Source organism: Coccidioides immitis (genome assembly GCF_000149335.2).
Source record: "Coccidioides immitis RS genomic scaffold supercont3.3, whole genome shotgun sequence".
Classification (NCBI taxonomy): Eukaryota; Fungi; Ascomycota; class Eurotiomycetes; order Onygenales; family Onygenaceae; genus Coccidioides; species Coccidioides immitis.
This window is the reverse complement of record NW_004504308.1, coordinates 2545945-2561747: the sequence shown is the minus strand read 5'-3', so window position 1 is coordinate 2561747 and position 15803 is coordinate 2545945. Positions and strand designations below refer to the sequence as shown.

The window sequence follows — 15803 nt, the reverse complement described above, 5'->3', positions numbered from 1 at the left end:
AGCTAGCTTGGCAAACCCCATTAACACCTCAATGCAACTTCAGGGGTTGTCGGAAAAGCATTCTCAAAATGGGACAATTACAGAACAGGTCACGAAAGATGCACATAGAGCATTTGTCTGCATTGCTACTTGGCATTGGACAGCTATTTACAGGAGGAAATGGATTGCATATCACTAACTGTGTATATTTGGCCTACAATATAGCAAGCTCATTGCCTTCATGAACTACAGTTTTAGAGATGCTGAGTCCAAATATGAAAATGGACGCACTGTAGCCCTGCTGTAATCTTGATCCTTGCAGCGCATTGGCCTTTCCCTGGATTGTCTTCCGGAAACGGATGGTTTGCACCGTCCAAACTAGAATTAGGTGCAACCTAAGGCTGCTGACCACGTGGGGCTTCGTCGGCGCTCCGTCGGGAAGTCTCATGGATAATGCGCGTGCCGTCCGACGTATCGGAATGTACGGCTGGGATTCAAGAAGGGCATAATTGTGATTTCGAATAACCCCCCCAGCTCACGACGCCCGAATATGTCTGTAGACCTCCATCTTTGAAGAAACTTATGGATACCGGCATGCGTCAATTGAAACGTCACTTCTCATCGACGCTTGTTTTACGGCTTGCCACCGCATACTCCTTCTCAAAAAGCTTCTGGATCGGTTTGGCAGCCTGAGACATATTTGTTAGCCGATAATCCAGAAATGTGATCCCGACATTGGAGGGAACGCTACTCACATCAATGAATCGCTCCAAGTCTAAGTCTAGACTAGCCAAATCGTCCTTCCTCTTCTTGTTTTCAGCGATCAAGGCTTGCTTTCTCTTCAACAGCTCCTGCCGGGCTTGTTCCAGCTTTTCCCGTTCAGCGTGTTCGTGGTTTATTCGCGCGATCATGAGTTCATTATCGTTGGAATTTGCATGTTCGGGGTAAATGGCAAGGAACTCTTGAACGGGGATTAGAGGCAGCGATGTATACGGGTGGCTACAGGGGACCATATGTTAGAAACTATATCTCCGCAGCAAAATTCGAGGGAGCGTACTCGTATGACTCGCATGCGGCGATTTCTCCACTGAGATGTCTTTGTTCGTAGTATAAATTCTGAAGGTGGAGGTGAAGTCGGTCAATCTCCTGGCGCGCTTCCGCAGTGGCCTGCTTTGTCGCTCGAACATTAAGGATAGCTTCGCGGTTCAGTCCCCGGAGCTGCGAGAGCAATGCAAACACGAGCTTCTGTTGTTTTGAGATGTTTAAGACAGTCTCTTGGGGTAGAGGGGAGGTGAGAGCGGTTGGGTCCAGCAACCCAAGCAGATTCTGGCACTGCGTCAAGGTCTCGGAGCTAGCTTTCAAGACTGGAAGGAGCGAAGGATCGGTGATAATATCGTTGACGGCCATTTTAAAGGATCGAAGGTGACGATGCGAATCTGCTCAACATTCGGTGTGCCTGGGCGGGTATATCAGCGGCATACCTAAGGATCTCTCATTCAACTGCAGACGTCGCTCGGGCTCAACGAGAAGCTGGCCCATTCTAGACTAGCGTTATCGGAATGGAGATATATTTACCCGACAATCTTACATAAGCAATATTCTGGAAGTGCTTGGCGGTCTTGGCATCATGGCTGCCCAAACACAGCATGTGGCGGCCGGTATTACCAAAAATACCGCACGTTCCACACGGCAAAGACGTTACTTCTGTGTAATGCAACTCGTATAATAATGGGATCATCGAGTGTCACTGCGTTCGGGATGGATAAAAGCATCGATATCAGCGTTTGTTGGGTTGGTGGGAGCTGAAGGAAGGGCTCATCAAAGGAATGGTGTCCATGTTTCCTTTTGCTCCTCCATCGACGCCAAGCGGCTGAGGATCCGATCGTCGTGGTCGCCGTGCTTGACTAGTTGCAAATTTCTCTCAACTCCGAACCCCCTCACTTGTTTTGCCGGATATATTCTCTTGAACCAGCCATCCTTCATCTTTGTCCTGCGTAGCTTAGGATATTGCCCGCTAGCCTCTTCCCATATGCGCGGGGAGGGTTGACGTGGCGTTGAAATATCCTTGCTCATTCCTATTTGTTCTCAAGTTAACTGCCTGCGCCCCGACTTTTCATATGATTGCTGCCAATTTCCCTATATCTGAACGTCTGCTGTCTCTGTCGTGGTCAATTTTCGTGAGCCAGGCTTGAAAACGCAGCCGTTAGGGGTTCTGGGGTCCGGAAGCGCCCGTTGAATCCCATCGCTGCTCAAACCTCCCAAATCGACAGAATGGCTTGTTCTAGTCCTTCCATGACGGTGGAATCCCATGCGGATCGAGAAGACACAGGCGCGACATCAGGATTCTTTTCTCCAACGGAAATCCTCCGTAATCGGAGACGCAGACATTCGTTTCATTCCTCTCGCCGGCTTTCCTGCGATTATGATGCCGATGCTATATTTCTTCGGGTCGGTACTCTACGTAGTAGTGGATTTGTTCTTCTAGAACCATGAGTTAACACGTTTTACTAGGTCGAATTATTTCTTGCTGACTTGGAACGGCGGCTACAATGGCTGGAAGATTACAGACAATCCCACGTGGTAGATATTGATTCTGGCTTGAAGAGAGCGTACGCCGCTTTGCAGGCGGTCCGAGACAAATGCAGCCATGCATCTGGGGAACTGATGGGTGGAGGGAAGCGCCGTGCAAGAATTGTGGTGGAAACTATGGAGGAACAGTATAACCATGCTCTCGCAACCAAAGAGACGTTGGAGCAAAAAGCTCAGGCTAGTATGCGGCTGATGGAGAGTTTCTTATCGGAACTGGAAGCGAGTGTTCATGCCGTCAAAGACAGAGGTATATACGTTGCCATCGACGAGGGCTGGCGGGCAGTGGATTCGGGCTTACACCATGCGCGGGTTGTCCTTGACGAGGGCATGGAACGTGCACGTCATGCCCAAGTTGCACTCCGGGAAAGCATCGATCGCGCGATCCAGTTAGCTCAAGAAAAGCGCCTCATCACATATGCCGATCTCCCCCACCCATGGAGAGTGAACCCGCACATCCTGGACGGTTATCGATTCACCACATCCAAGATTGAATGCGTGACTTCGGTTTTCACCTTTTCGAATGAGCTCGTGAACATTTGGTCGCATCTGATTGGCCTAATCATAGTTCTAGCTGTGGCACTTTACTTCTACCCTCTGAGCCCGAACTTCTCCCTGAGCACCAAAGCCGACGTCGCTATCGCTGCTATATTCTTCATAGCCGCCTGCAAATGCCTTGTTTGCAGCACAGTATGGCACACAATGAATGGCATTGCATCGCAATCCCTGATGGAACGATTCGCCTGTGTGGACTACACCGGAATATCCTTTCTGGTCGCTGCCTCTATCGTTACCACTGAATATACCGCCTTCTACTGTGAAGCCTTGTCTCGCTGGATTTACATACTCATGACCTCTTCCCTAGGCATCGCTGGCATCATCCTTCCCTGGCATCCCACCTTCAACCGTGCTGATATGGCCTGGGCACGTGTTGCTTTCTACGTGACTCTTGCTCTCACCGGGTTTGCGCCAATCGTTCAACTGAGTCTCACCCGAGGACTGGCATGGTCTCTCTATTTTTACGCCCCCATCATGAAGAGCCTCCTGGTGTACCTAACCGGTGCTTGTATATACGCTTCCCAGGTGCCCGAGCGTTGGCGCCCTGGCTTCTTCGATTACTTTGGGGGTAGCCATAACATTTGGCACATCGCTGTGTTGGGTGGGATCCTATTCCACTACCATGCGATGCAAGATCTTTTTGCGGGTGCTTTTGTTCGTGCTCAGGGTGAATGCCCTAGTTTGGCTTATTAGAATAGACTATACACATATAATAACGACCGCACAATGAATGTTTCAGAGTTCCCTGTTGAAATGTGACATTTCTTGGTCTCTCTACTCCTGGTACCCTCATACACCTTTTCACCCGAAATGAGTATCAAGAATAGCTTTATTCAGTTCAACAAGCCTTGGTCATGATGCCTTGTTGTCAATATATACTTGACACGTTAATTAGAAGCCTTCAGTCTATGCTTTTGAGCGATTCGGTGAGATTTGACATGTTGTCTTTTATAATATTACCCATTCAAATTAGTTATATGAGGTATTGGTGATGGTGAAATGAAACTGTTAGATAAAGACAAAATTAAAAGATATTTTTGTCCAAGTGATAAAATTCCCACATATACCTCGTCAAGTTCACCATCGCCGTGAAATGGCTTGGCCCCTAAATTCTCTAGATTCTATCTGAGATCTATTGCAAGGTACTCCGTATTCTATCCCATCATCATAATATCCTCGAAATGACCAATCAGAGCGACCTCAATGTGTTCATCCCACGCGGGTTCAAATTTCGCCTCCGGATTTGCGACACCAGACAAATGAGTTGTCGAAGAGGAGGGCCCCCGGCCAACGTAGCTGGCTTGCTCCCTCAGTGGCAGATATTGATCACATTTTGCGGCGATTTTTGGGCTATGCATGGCATGCATGCATTCGGGCATCCATAGTATATTCAAAAAGCGGTGCCACATCCTGAAGAACTATTTCAACTCACTGCCTTTTTTGCCAACCATCTCAATTTTCAAGTTGTCTAGCTTGATTTCCATTAGATTCACCAGTCGATGTAAGCTCTATTTTGCGGAATCGGCCCTGTATCCAACAGCGATACATCTTTAGCTTTCTTTTGCGGTTGACAATCAGCCTTCGGTCCACTGCAAGGTCAAGCACTTCAAATCCTGCGCTTTCCGCACCCTCATTTATTTCAGACTCCGCTGTAGCTAATTCGTTTTTTGGCAATCCCCGTTGTGGACACCATTCACCCCAAATATGAGCGAGTTCATCTCTGTCGAAAAAATAAACTCTGGTCCCGTCACCCCTGACGTAGAAATTTTCCGCCATGTACCTCTCCTTTTTGAACCTCACTTGGGCCAGGTCACCCCGGCCGTAGTCCCTGAATAATATCTGCCCCCCTGGCTTCAAGACACGATAGATATTTGACACGGCTCGTTCCCATTGTTCAGGTGCCAGAGCAGAGAATATAAACACCATGACGACCACGTCAACAGACTCTTCGCCAAGCCCCGGTGGGAGTGAACTTTCACCCTCAGCCGTAACATCCCACACATCGGCCCTGATATACCTCTCGTCGTACTTCTCATTCTCTCTTATCACCTCAATCGCCTTCTTCGAATAGTCGCAAGCGTGTACTTTCAACTGTTCATTGGAATTATTCGCCAGAATCGGAAAGGCAGTGTTTCCGGCCCCCGCGCCGACTTCCAACACCAACTTCGGCCCCGCGTCGGCCTTTGTAACCTCTGCCAACACCGGGAATTCTTGCTGCAACCATTTTCGGTTTTTGAAGAAATTGCCTGTATTGTTCTTGTAAAATAGATCCCACCACTTTGCCGGGTCGGAGTTGAATCGTTGACGGTTGAAATCTGATACTGGCGATTCTCGCTGCTTAGCTATCTGCAGCTGAGCATATTGCTTGTAATCTTCATCGGTTTCAACGTGGTCCCAGGCATTGAATTCAAATACATCGTCGCCTTCTTCGAGGTATCGGGAACCGAATTGGAAGGGATCTGACCGCTTCTGGTTATTTGAGGGGTCGTGGGAGCGATGGCGAGGTACTTGAGGGGGCTGAACTAGCTGGGCTACAGTCGCGTAGTCGTCAAAGCCCTCGAGGGGTAGAGGTGACATCTGAATGGTAGATTTTTGGGTTTCTTTTCACCAGACAGAGCTATGGAGGCGGGGTTCTTTCACGAAGATGGAAAGGGAAGTTGGGTGGTTAGGGTCGCTTCTCAGCACCAATCCTACACAAGACACACCCTCGCGAAGAAAGGTTCACTCAGCTCGAGGTATCTCTGAGGTATACTCCGTAGTCAACGTTATATTTGCATCGTCGCCGTCAACGAAAAAAGTCAGCGGACAATGCGAAAGTTACGGCGGTAATGGGGATGACGGTAAAATTACAACTGATATCGGATATCGGAGCAACATTGTTCCTTATCGCCCAAAACAATCCTCACGTGACCAACAGGCAGCCTCGGCGTTCGTTGCACTGATTGGATGACGACACCCTACACGGTAACGGGCCGCAAGATACGGCTTTCTTGTGCCAATAATAGCGGCCGATTGTGGGCGGGACTCCCAGGGCATACTCCGCAGTACCGGCCGGCCCCATGGAACTCAGCCGCAATCTGATGTCTCCCGCCCGCTGCCGAGTTGAGGGCCTTCAACACGGGGTATCTGGCTTCTTCGTCCACTCCCTCCTGCAACTCTGGTCCCTCTCCCCGAGAGAGAGTTGTTTCTCGATTCCATATTTATCCTTTATAACGTTGCAGTTGCTGACCCTGTGAACTATGCCTCGATTGTCAGGAAAATATCGGCAATGCCACCTCTAGCACATTCATGAATGGCTGCAATCTGCCCACGTTAAGCAACCACTCACATTCCGATTCGCGTATAACGGAAACAAAACGTTCTTTGGCTAAGATATCTTTTTTTTGAAATCGAGTTGTTTGCAAAATACAGTCGATTTCAGGAGATCAACGCCTGGAACCAACAAGATGTCCTGCATTGTCCGGATATTTTGTTGCGTTCCTAGAAATAGGCATCAGAATAAGCCCTGCCACGCGCCACCCCAAACTCAGGTTCGATACCAATCGCCCTCCATTTCTCAAGTGACTGTGGATCCCACTCGCCGCAGCCGTAACGGATTTTTCGTCGACGTGGATGCGGGCGTGGACACGGAGAATCACTATAACTCCTTCGTGCCACTGCCGAGATACACGCCTCGTCCTGTTGACGTTAACCACGACGAGAAACTTCCTACTTTCGAGCAGGTCCAATCCTGGACCGACAGACGAAGTTCCCAGTACCCGCTTGACGAGAAGACACCATTGGATCTCGAAGTGAACCAGGCACGAACGAACAATGCAAACGACCATTCGTCGGATGCCTCGTCCACGTTTTCCGTGCCCAGTAGCTTTGGCAATACCTCGACCGCCACGACTGAAACACCCCCTCCACCTTACTCTTCAAATTCATCATGGGCACCTTCACGACGATCTACCTCGTTATCTACTTCTCCCAGCGTTGCAAGCATGGTGCAGCGCAGTGATATGCCACCGCCAATAACACAGCCACGACCAGCATTACGTCGGAGCTATGATGGCCAGGGATCGCCGCGGACATCCGTCGACCTCCAACGTAGCCGTGGATCGCAAAGTGATTTGCCATTTCCACCAGCATACTCGAGGCCATAGACCCGATCTCAAAGGGCCGTTCGATGATGTCGGTTCCTATTCTCCAGATAGAACAGAAGTGTCCATTATCATTTTGCCAACATGAACTAAAAATGGCTGATCTCGTGTGCTATTTCGTCCGAACTACAGCTTATGATGGGGGCCAAATTGTCTTATCAGATACATCAGCTTGTGTTTAAACCTGAGTTCATATGCTCACATCTTGGCGGAACATTGGTGTTTAAGCCACCATATCTCATATATCGTGCACTTTGAAGACTTGGTGCCAACCTCCTTGTGATTCACTAATTATATCCAGTATCTGCCCCTCAATTATGTTTGTGCATTTGCTACATATTTTCCTAGGAGGATATTCAGAGTAAATATGTGTATGTACAGAAAATTAGGTACATACATAAAATTTAATGAAGATATACGTTTGTGTGAAACGGTATATTCAAGTTGTCTCCATGCCAAGCATCCAAAAATGTTGATCCATCTCTCGGTCGTGTTACACATTGATGCAGCAAATGTTAGGTCTGGCTTTGAAAGGACACCTGGATTGATTTTAGACAATTAAAATAACGCGAACAGTGTTGGCTTTAGAATGTTATTGGACAATAACAATCTTGTTTCTAAAATAGACACAGAGATAAAAATTAAATTGAAGCTTTGCATTAACATTAACCCCCTTATGTAAAGAATCTGACCAGCAACACGTTACTACCCTACCGAAAAGCCTAACTGGGATATAAAATGCCTCATGCAGAAACATCAGCAAACCAAGGATGGAACGTATTCTTCAAGGAGCAGACATAGAACCATGAGTAGCATGAAGAAAGTAGGGTAGCTTCGAAAGGCGAGAAAATGTCCAGAGATATTACACCGAGCCCGCTATATGCCCCCCTCCCAATGTGACCAAAACAAAACAGATTTCTCCTTGCATACTAGCTTTGCCCTTAGGTTTAAAAAAAATTTAAAAGAGAAAACGATTTAAGGCAATTTCAACCACTTTGAACATTCTGAGCGCCTCCAGGATCAAGAGGGTAAAAAAAAAAAAAAAGAAAAAGAAAACAAATGAAAATGGTTTTATAACGTCAACCGGTTTAGAAAATGTTGGTCATGCAAGGAAAAACCGATTATAGAGGTTGACAGAGGCAAGCGGGGGTTTAAGCTAAATCGGAGAAGAAACATGATCGTTAGGGCAAAGGGTTATAAATAGTAGCCTGTCGGGATTAGAAGAGATGATCTGAGGCGAAGCAAAAAATTCTCATCACTGTATCATTATAAGGTAAAGAGGAGAAAAAAAGGAGAGGAAAGAAATCACTCAAGAAACACCCCCAGGAACAAGGTCTGTCCGTTCTGACCCACTCTCTGCTTGCTCAATCTCCTCATCATCATATGGATGAAGAGGCGGAGCATGAGTAAATGGAAAATCGTACTCCTGTGCCTGAAGATCGTCCTGGGGAACGCCATCATACTGGTCCAAGAACGGTGCTGTATGAATATCAAACTGGCCACTATGCTCAATGTGGTCAAATCCAGCTTGACTGCTGCTCGTTGATAGTCCACCGAAGAATTGGCCGGCGAATCCAGCAACTTCGTTTGCGATATGACGCTCTAGCGCAACATCGAGCATTTCCAGACCAGCTCGTTGCCTTTGCAAATATTTGGCTCTTTCTTCCTCGAGTCGACGGCAGGTTCCATTTCGGACGACGACAAGATAGCAATTTGGACAGAGATATTTATTCATGCAAAAGGAACAGGTGCAGGGTGGATTGGCACGGACACAGTCCTGACACACATGAACTGAGCAAGAAGTGCATTCATTTAGCACGCTAGTACAGCGTTGTCGTTTATCACCTGCAGCACGGTACTCCGGGCAAAAAAAGGACTGGCATCCCTGCCATTTCTCGATCCTTACGGGCGATTCACAGAACGCAGATGCTGGGGAGGAGGCACGAGTATGATTGTTGGAGCTTGTGGCCGAGTTTCGAGGGCGCTTATCCTCAGTGGCGCCGTTAGCCTGGGGACTGGACCTCGGTTGGCTAGAAGTTGGCTCGGTGTTCGTGGGGTTGTTGTTGGTCTGCGTTAAGCTGTTCGCAGCTAGATCAAGAACAGAAGATGGACGTGGAACTGCTGGTCTTTCTGACCCCTGCGCGAGTGCGGCATTCGCAGCTGGTGAATAATCAATGGCAATCTTCTCCATGAAGAGGTCCCGATAGCCACAAATGCGAAGACGCAGTCCGCGTAAGTCATGCTCCATGCACAAAGGCCTAGAACATGCCTTGCAATGGACTTTCCACTGTGGAGATTCGTAGCATTCCTGACACAGATTCCGAGGACACTGCGAAGCCTGATGATTTGGTGGTCCAAGTAGCCATCGCATCATTTCCACATGTCCCTCTGCGAGAGTATAGTCGGGCCTTGACGGGTCGCCGTAGGCATATGTAGGGAATGTTTTACTCCATTCATTCGAAGAGTATTCGGGATCTTCCCACCCTTGAGCTTTTGGGAGAGGAGCTGCTCGCATTCGATCAACATCCCGACTTCCCTGTCCAATGCTAATTCCACCACCACCTGTAAACGTAGGCTCGGTACAACACCACCGGAATTTAAGTGAAGGATATGTTATCGGGACCGGACCACCGTTTTGGGGGTTGTTATTATTGGGAGCGTTCGCGTTGTTCTGGGAGTCGGAAGGTTCTTGCATGGAGCACGGGGACGTAGTAGCACCAGGAGCCCACCAGAAGCTGGGTTGGGGGCCATCCCCTTCTGCTCCTGGCTCTTTTAGATATGGAGTGTTGTACGCACAACTGTAACAGAGTGTTTTTCGGCAGCCCACGCAGTGCATCAACACGCTGCACTGCTCACATCGCTCATGTATCTCCTCAAGGCATGAATCACATTTTATGTTCTCGACAAACTTCCTGTGGCTCCTTCGTAGATGTGCCGGCACCGTCTTTCCCTCGCCGTGAGAACGTCCGTCGCGAGTCCCAAGGGCCTCTCCATAGCATCCTGTTTCGTCATGTTCCCATAATTTTCCATCACGCTTGGGGGGTTCTCCAGCATCAGAAACGGACCCTATCCAGTTCTTGGACCTCCAAAGCCTGTCGAATACGACCCACACTTCAGGAGTCCCTTGAGACACGCGGATCGAGACGTACCCTCTTCTCCGGAAACAACGACCGGCTGGAGTAGTGCACCACGCTGTGTCCGTCCAGATTCCGAGTTTGTGACACAGATTGACAAGCTCATGCGTAGGCTCAGAATCTGAATCTCTCCGAAGCAGCGACGAAGTGAGATAGGGTCGGCGTCGATGGTGTCTGCAGCGGTAAGTATAGAGACTTTTAAGTGCAAGATGCTTAACCTTTGGAGATGAACTTGATCTTGATTTCATATCTGCGTCATACTGCAGCCCATACATGGTGAGATACGGGATAATATGATATTTCAGGGAAACATTCTTGCAACCCCGAACGGAAAGGTGTTCGAGGGTGTCCCTTCTTGCATTGAGGACCGTTGAGATGAGATTCTGACCAGACACGGCGGTATTATCTAAATCCAGGCTCTTCAGTGACGGGCTAAATGGTATGACGACGTGAGAAAGCAACTGATCGAGGGCATATGGTCTTGATTGTCGCTGTACGGCTTGGCCATCTGTTCCAGCAGTAATGGGGCGAACCTGGGTGGCCGACGGCATGAGCAGACGGAATGAGAGATATTGCCATGCCGTGGGGTACGATCTTAGGAATATCCTCAGGTAGTTGGAGGTATGATAGAGGCGGAATATGGTGTCGGTAGGGGCTTGGAGGAGGAAGGACTCGAAGATGGGTGTGTGGGTGGAAAAGACGCGTTCGAGCGTGGAAAGCGGACGATCATGATGAATCGAGCACATTTCATCTCCGAACTCTCCGGTCGAGTATGCTACCGAGATACAAGAGCCTGACTCACTGGGGTCTCTTATCTGCAGCCGGCAAAGGCTTCGATCGAGATCCGAGGCCATTTTCAATAAGGAGAAGCGAATGACGATAGTGACGGGTAGCGCCGGTAGCTGGGGGAGACGTTGGAGGTTGGAGCATCATAAGGAGGGAAAAGGGCGGTGGAAGAGAGTGGTCAAAGAGAGTCGACAGGGAGACGCGAGTGCTGGTGGAATGGAATTAAACGACAAGGACGGCGGATGGAGGGAAGTCGGTAGACGCCGTTGGCTTTAGAGCTGCATGCTTTTAGTCCTCACCACCCGGAGCCCCAGTGAGCACGAATTTGCACTCCTCAGGTGTCAGCCTTTGGATTTTCCGTCGAGAGAGTGCAAAAAGAGAGTTGAGGCTCGGAGCTTCTCGAGGGTTGAATTCGGAGATAGGTTTCGTCAAAGACTTTCTGGTCGATATCAACTTGGCATTAACTCACTAACTAATCGCCCTACCCCCGGCCACTCGCGAATCACAGTGCTATCGGCGGCCTCAGCGCAAGGCGAATCCGAATTTTTAACCCACTACGGTGTACATACAAGTGGTGGCTACGATGGCCACGTTGATATGCCTTGTGGCAGGGTGCAAGGAACTCTGTTCTGAAATCGTTCTTCACCGCGGCAGGTTCCGCACTGAGTAGAAACAGACAATAAGGGTGGAAATGTTACCCGCCACATTCCGCTTAACTTTTAGGTCCACTGGATGGAGCCCGGAGCCTGCGCTCCGTGGACCTAACCATGGATGTCACCAAGAAATCAACTCCCCAATTACGTGGTTTATTTAGCTACCAGATCTATCGGCGCCCCAAATCTTCACCAACAGTGTAACCTCGAGCAATGCCACTGCGTCCTTCAACAACCGCGCTCCCTCTCTCGGTCACCCTGTCATCCTCCTCATACCGAATGGTAAAATCGCTTCCCAGTCCGCTCCAAGTTCGATTTGACCTCAGATACTGAGCACCAGGCGATACAACTCCAGCAATCGTCGCGAGATCTCCATTTACCCTTTTAGCGAGCACCTTGGATACCCCGGCCTCAACAGGACCACGTGTTCGTGTGTGCACCGGGGCATATGACGATTGCATCGGTCGAGTGCTGGATACAGACACATATTTTCCAGTGCGGAGATCAAATTCTGGAGGTGCGGATTCGGGATCTGAAAAACTATCATCCTCATCGTTGCGGGTTTCATAATCCGTTTGACTATCGGGCCCAGCGGTCTCCGTAGGACATCCATCTGATTGATCACCCTTGCCGCCTTTCGCAGCATCCAGTAGGACCTGGTAATCACTTCGCCACTCTCCAGTCCAAACCCGCTCCGTGTCTTTCTGCAGAGCGACCTCTAACTCATAAGGCGTGATTACCGGCTTCCAAAAGTCCGTACTGTCCACAAGTGAGCTCTCCCAGCATCCAATGACCACCCATCCGCCTATCTCGCTGAAATTGGCCACTTTGGCGGCGTTCAACTTGCCCACAACAAATAAGTAACTTTTCTTTCCAGCCGCAGCAATCTGCTTCTGTACATGTTCCACCATGTGCAGATAATGCTTGACGCTAAGCGTATTTATAAGGATTCCAAAAATGGGAACCGTGCTGAGAGAAGTCAAAATCGCGTATCTCCGGCGGAGCGTAGCCGCCGTAGAGGCCAAAAGCGGCTTTGGCGCCTGATTTGGAACAGAGGATTCTTGATCAGTAGGATATATACGGATAGACGCGACCCGAGATGATAGTGTTAAAAGTAGGGCTGTTGGCGGGGTTGATATATGGAATAGCTGCCAGTCCTTCAGGCTTTCTAGGTTCTCTCTAACCGACTCAGGAACCGTTCTGTTTGGAACGGGAGACGACGGATCATGTATGAGGCCAGTAGGAAAGGTATTTGTATACCCTTTTTCCTGCACCAACCTGGAAGTTATCAACTCAACATGGTCTGCAAATGTGACATCCGCGACAATGAGAACCTTTTCGTCTTTGTTGGGATAGGTTTCTTCAAACGCAGCGAGGATCGGGTCATGATCGAGCTGTCTATGAGTGAAAATATGGATGACAGGTAATCTCGCGGTGGGAGATAGACACGCTCTCCCGTAATGGATCACAACATCGGCACTAACGTGCTCAGCGGCAACTTCGTCCACGCAGCATGTTCCGTAGGAGGTGTCTCCGAGGATGTACAGCTTCGGTTTCTGCCCGCCCCTGGGTTCATGGACATTCAAATCATTCGCAATGGATTGTGTGACATCATCTAGATCCGTAGCCTTCGCTATCCTGTGTCCTGACTTTCCACAAGCGCAGGAATGTTCATTCTCAGCGGCTTTATGTCCATTCGATTGCGATGGGAGATCGACTGATTCTAGGCCCCGGCTTAAGAGCTGAAATACTCGCGGAGCATCCGGGAGCATCTCATCTGGGAATTGTAGCGCAATCCTCCGCCATCTTCCTTGCTTAATATCCCTTATTGTCCGCTCTATGTCATATGTAATGCGTAGTTCTTCATCCGACACCTGGTCGGCTGTCCGCGGGGTAACGAGGGGATCAGTCGCTTCGAGGATGTGGTCATCTGGTGTGGAAAGAACCGGCGCAACTTCCAGAGAAGATGACATTTCTCAAAAGAAAGGGACACCTTATTGTAACTTCGCCTCACTTCCGCGCCGCTGTGGGATTTTCACCGAACATTCTCGTGCTCGATGGTCAATGTCGCCGTCGTCTCAACTTTTTCGCAGGAGGGGCGGTAATATTACCTGGTAATATTACACATGTTACTTACAAAGGTCAGTTACATAATCAAACTACCTTATCTTATCAATCAGGTCCCGTCGCGGTCGCCCAGCCAGTTCTGGTAATAGTCATGATCCGTTTTCATTAACACCAAAATGCAATAATGATAAAAAGGTTATTTACAGATTCGCCCGGGCTTCTTCACCGGCCCAGACACGTCTAATCAACTCCCGAATCGGCTCCCTCTGGATCTCTCGAGGATTCCAGTACGGGTTGCTCACAGCAATATCGGCCCCTTTATCAATATCCTCCTCCTTCATTCCAAAGTCCTTCAGGGCCCTCTTCACTTGCAATTTGGTTAAGAGCACGTTTAAGCCCCGAATAGCATCGCCGTTGCTTTCAGGTAGAGCATCAGCCAGGGCTTTCATCGCCTCTGGAATGGATGGAGCGTTATATGAGATCGCGTGGGGGAGGACGGCAGTGTGAGTTTCGGCGTGGGGAAGGTCGAAGCTGCCTCCAAGAGTGTGGCACAGTTTATGGTGGATGGACATGCCCACGCTGCCGAGGCATGTTCCACAGAGCCAGGCGCCATAGAGGGCAAGGGAGCGGGCATCTCGGGAAGATGGGTTTTTGACAATCTCTGGCAGGGCGGTCGCAAGGCTGCGAACGCCTTCAAGGGCAAGGAGGCGGATAATTGGGTTCCCGTTACGGGCATAGAGAGCTTCGACTATACGCAAAAGCAGCAGCCATTAGCTTCTAGACCGTTTCTCGACGCGATTTCGTACCAACAACTTACCAGCGTGTGCAATGGCGTTGACACCACTTGTCGCACTCATTCCGACTGGGAGTGACATCGTGAAATCCACATCGTAGATGACGGTTCCAGGCAGGATCTTAGGGTCGCTTCTCGTCTTCTTCACACCATCCGCTGTCTCGCCCAAGATTGGCGTCATCTCGCTTCCCGCATAGGTTGTCGGAATGCAAATATGCGGCAGACCGGTGCGGATGCTGATGGCCTTTCCTAGCCCAATGGTGCTTCCACCGCCGATAGAAATGACGCTGTCGGCATTCTGCGCTTTTGCGTATTCAAGAGCCTTTTCTGTAACGTGTGTGGGTGTGTGCATCGTAGCTTCGGTGAAGACACCGGCCACATTGCCCTTCAGGAGATCCTTCAAGTCATCGGCTTGCTGAACCTGCTGCGGGGTGGATAGTAGAAGCGGGGAGGAGAGATTGAGGCGTGCGATCTCGTCGGGGAGTTGCTTGATGGTCCCAAATCCAAAGATGACCCGTGCCGGGTTGGCGTTGTATTCGAATGCATCCATAGTTGCTAGTGATCTCCTCTGCCGTAAAGCGTAGCTCTGATAACCAACTTTGACTGGGAAAGGGCGAAATAATACTCGGATCATCGGTGGCGCCCCGCAAGTATAGATATATGTGATTTAAGACTCGCCATCGCTCCGACATTTCTACCTTTTTAATCCTCCCCCCACAGCTTAGCAATGTGGTGAACAAAATTATCTAATCCACTGCCGATTTTGCGTCGGAAACAAGGCCATAGGGCGGATTGAATTTCGCTGGCGCTGGGCGGAGTGGTTCTCCGGATAGCAAACGGCACGAAGTCGCGGCAAATGTTTCTCCCGGAACTATTTAAGCCGACCGCGGCCGTCACACTGTCAAATAGTAGTATTTGGACCTTGGGCTAGCTGCAATAGACTGCTAATATATTACGTTGCGATTGATAACAGAGCTCCTCGCGATTGTTACTCGACAGCAATGTTTCAGGCAGCCGCTTTTCCCGACGGTCTGTCATTCAACGAGCGTTTCGAGACATCCAAACGACGTACTCCGTAGCTAATGCATGTCTGTCGAGAACTCTG

The 15803-nt window shown here is 49.4% G+C and overlaps 7 protein-coding genes across 7 annotated transcripts; 2 read left to right on the top strand and 5 right to left on the bottom strand.

Annotated features, from left to right (window-relative positions):
* Positions 1–334: 334 nt before the first annotated feature.
* Positions 335–1454, bottom strand: CIMG_12060 (THO complex subunit 5). Its single transcript, XM_004445058.1, has 3 exons — positions 1037–1454; positions 735–978; positions 335–668 (listed from the first exon to the last, which is right to left on the bottom strand). The coding sequence occupies exons 1-3, from the start codon at positions 1384–1386 to the stop codon at positions 591–593; spliced, it is 672 nt and encodes a 223-aa protein (XP_004445115.1). The 5' UTR covers positions 1387–1454; the 3' UTR covers positions 335–590.
* Positions 1455–1714: 260 nt separating this feature from the next.
* On the top strand, positions 1715–4177 carry CIMG_07991 (hemolysin III family channel protein). The gene is made up of 2 exons (XM_001240827.2): positions 1715–2427; positions 2491–4177. The coding sequence occupies exons 1-2, from the start codon at positions 2251–2253 to the stop codon at positions 3814–3816; spliced, it is 1503 nt and encodes a 500-aa protein (XP_001240828.1). The 5' UTR covers positions 1715–2250; the 3' UTR covers positions 3817–4177.
* Positions 4148–5899, bottom strand: CIMG_07993 (actin binding protein). The gene is made up of 2 exons (XM_001240829.2): positions 5829–5899; positions 4148–5756 (listed from the first exon to the last, which is right to left on the bottom strand). Exon 2 carries the CDS (start codon positions 5698–5700, stop codon positions 4576–4578), a length of 1125 nt encoding a protein of 374 aa, XP_001240830.1. The 5' UTR covers positions 5701–5756; positions 5829–5899; the 3' UTR covers positions 4148–4575.
* A 350-nt stretch (positions 5900–6249) lies between these two features.
* On the top strand, positions 6250–7730 carry CIMG_07994 (uncharacterized protein). The gene has a single exon (XM_001240830.2). The coding sequence runs from the start codon at positions 6570–6572 to the stop codon at positions 7266–7268; it is 699 nt and encodes a 232-aa protein (XP_001240831.1). The 5' UTR covers positions 6250–6569; the 3' UTR covers positions 7269–7730.
* Positions 7731–7889: 159 nt separating this feature from the next.
* CIMG_07995 (uncharacterized protein) lies at positions 7890–11565 on the bottom strand. Its single transcript, XM_001240831.2, has one exon. It carries the CDS (start codon positions 11251–11253, stop codon positions 8575–8577), a length of 2679 nt encoding a protein of 892 aa, XP_001240832.2. The 5' UTR covers positions 11254–11565; the 3' UTR covers positions 7890–8574.
* A 56-nt stretch (positions 11566–11621) lies between these two features.
* On the bottom strand, positions 11622–13875 carry CIMG_07996 (diphthamide biosynthesis protein 2). Its single transcript, XM_001240832.2, has one exon. It carries the CDS (start codon positions 13809–13811, stop codon positions 12009–12011), a length of 1803 nt encoding a protein of 600 aa, XP_001240833.1. The 5' UTR covers positions 13812–13875; the 3' UTR covers positions 11622–12008.
* A 135-nt stretch (positions 13876–14010) lies between these two features.
* On the bottom strand, positions 14011–15410 carry CIMG_07997 (maleylacetate reductase; the record flags this gene model as incomplete). Its single annotated transcript, XM_001240833.2, has 3 exons — positions 14723–15410; positions 14110–14653; positions 14011–14044 (listed from the first exon to the last, which is right to left on the bottom strand). The coding sequence occupies exons 1-3, from the start codon at positions 15330–15332 to the stop codon at positions 14011–14013; spliced, it is 1188 nt and encodes a 395-aa protein (XP_001240834.2). The 5' UTR covers positions 15333–15410.
* Between the last annotated feature and the right edge of the window lie 393 nt (positions 15411–15803).